This window comes from Scomber scombrus, chromosome 5 (assembly GCF_963691925.1).
Source record: "Scomber scombrus chromosome 5, fScoSco1.1, whole genome shotgun sequence".
NCBI lineage: Eukaryota > Metazoa > Chordata > Actinopteri > Scombriformes > Scombridae > Scomber > Scomber scombrus.
Window position 1 is genome coordinate 7,186,094 of NC_084974.1, and position 2,602 is coordinate 7,188,695.

Here is a 2,602-nt window from a genome sequence, read left to right on the forward strand (position 1 = left end):
ATGATGCTGCTTCTCATCCCCCCTGTCCCATCCTCTATCCTGTCCTCTTTTTTTTACATTGAGGCTGACATAGTCCAGAGCAAAAGCACCATGGGATGCATCAAACACCACTGCCATCTTCCAATATCCCTAAAGAATACAAAACAGCCTCTTCTACTCTCTTCTCCCTTCCCCTCTTCTTCTCATCTTTAGTCCTTCGCTCTACAGCCCCTTGAGGATTTATTCCTCCCAATAAAGGAAATGAGGGCCAGGGGATGTGGTAATTAGTAAAAAAAAGACAAAAGTATAAAATGGCAGTTGGAATATCTCCCTATGAGACCAAAATATGTTCATCATGTTCGTTTGCACGACAGAACTTTTTTTTCCTTTTACGCTTTTTAATTTTCTTCCTCCTCGAACTCTCTTGACTCTTAAAGTGGCAGAGCGGGAGGTTTGGTCTTTTTTACATTCTGTTTCATTCCATCATCACAGAGGAGACGTCATTTTGTTTGATCTCCGTGCCGTCTTCGTTAAATTAAAAATCATAATTAATTCATTCTCGCTCTTGCACATTCATTCCACTCCTCTTCACCGGCGCAGCTCCTTCTCTTCATCATCAGACGTAGGCTGATTCGCTGGACTGTGTGCGACCCAGGTTGGGAGGTTGGGACAGATGCGCCATGTCCTTCTTCCTGATCTCACAAATGGACTTCCTGCGGGCCTGGACGCCCCTGATGGCAGCCTTGATCTTGCGCCAGCCCAGATGGTTGAGCTCGGCCAGGTTGAGGACCACGCAGATGCCGCTCACCGCAAACATGAACACCAGGAAAACCGTTTTTTCCGTGGGACGGGACACGTAGCATTCCACTTCCTTCAGACACGGGTAGCGGTCGCATTCGAAAATCCCCGGCACGCTAAAGCCATAAAGGAAGTATTGACCCGCCAAAAAGCCAATCTCCAGTGCGTTTCTGAACACCACCTGAATGATGTAAAAGCGGGAGATCCCTTCTTGCCGACGAACCTTGGAGCTCTTACCGTGGGTGAGGCCCCGTGGAGCGTTGGGGATCTCCTTCACTTCCAGGCAGTCAGGTTCTTCTTTCCCTCCTCCGCCATCTCCGCCATGCTGAACTAGAATTCCATTTATGTTGCGGAGCTTCCGAGTCCCTTCCCTTCCCCCGTAGTCTCTCTCCATGATTGGATAGAGGAAAGAATAGCGCCGGTCTTTCTGCTTGGCCGACTGGTGGACGGAGTAGGTGATGAAGCAGAGACTGGGCGTGCAAACCAATATGATCTGAAAGACCCAGTAGCGGATGTGGGAAATGGGGAAGGCCTTGTCGTAGCAGGCCTGGTTGCAGCCAGGCTGCAGGGTGTTGCAGATGAACATGGTCTGCTCATCCTCATACACTGTCTCTCCAACGATGGCGACGATCAGGATGCGAAAGATCACAACCACTGTCAGCAGAATCCTAAAGAGAGAGAGAGAGAGAGAGAGATAAATGGGGTTCATACACTCAGAGACATTTAGTGATTTACTGTATTAGGATGGATGAGATGTCCTGAGATATCCTTCCCAGCAAATGTTCTAAAGATGTGCTGAGTGTTAGAGAACAGTGTGAGGAAGCAGGAAATAAGAATAATGGAGATAAGGAAGCCTGTGAAGGATGAATGTAAGTGTACACCTTGAAGATCATTGATCTAGACTTTTGCAAGATCAGCTTTGGAAAAGAGGAAATATATCGAATAGGGCATCAGGTCTCGGTTCATAATTTTGTGATTAATTGTTTGTCCTGTAAAATTTCAGAAAATAGTGAAAAGTAACCATCACACTAACTATCACTTCCTGATGAGAAAGGTGATTTTAAATATCTAGTTTTGTCTAAAGCAATAGTCCAAAACCTAGCTATTTGCTATTATATAGACACAGCATCATTTTTTCCTCCATGGAAGACTTGAATGATGAATCAATGACCAAAACATTTGGTGATCAATTTTCTGTCGGTTGACTAATACAATGATTAACGATCAGTTCAGCTCTACTGCACGGTGTCAAAAATGTCAGTGGTCACATCAGCATTTAGAGTGACCTATAATGTGGATTCTTTCGTGGGGATAATGTAAATACATGCATAAATATTCTGTTTGAGTTAAATATTTGTGAACTTTGAAATGCAAATTTGAGCTGCAGACTAATACCATCAATAACTGTGTTTTCAGTAGTGACCTTCCAGGATACGGAGAGCAGGAGAGTCCAAAATAGAACAAGCGATTGAAGCTGTGTTGCTCCATCTTTTATTCAACCCTCCTTTGTTAGAATGTAAACTGCTGCACTAAAGAGGAATCATTTCCAGACAGTTACAAGACAGAAGTCAATGGTACAAAAAAACACCTTTTCAATAAACAGTGTGAACATATCGGTCCATTAGTGACTGAGCTAACAAGCTTTTTCCCTCCTCAGTAACTCGGCTGAATACAGAGAAAATAGAAAGAAGCTTGAAGAGATATTGTGACTGACTAGCATTTCCAGCTCTTGTTTTTCATTCTTCCATCCATCCATAAGTTATTGTTTTATGAGAATGTATCAAACACTACTCCAGAAAGGACAAACTGTACTGTTACAAACTGT

General features: G+C 43.8%; 1 protein-coding gene across 1 annotated transcript in view; it reads right to left on the bottom strand.

Annotated features, from left to right (window-relative positions):
- Positions 1–595: 595 nt before the first annotated feature.
- The window catches only part of LOC133980720 (gap junction delta-2 protein), a 22,637-nt gene continuing 20,630 nt past the window's right edge, over positions 596–2,602 (bottom strand). Inside the window, exon 2 of the mRNA XM_062419502.1 lies at positions 596–1,445. Within this exon, the coding sequence (XP_062275486.1) occupies positions 596–1,445 (850 nt within the window). The remainder of the gene's footprint in view (positions 1,446–2,602) is intronic.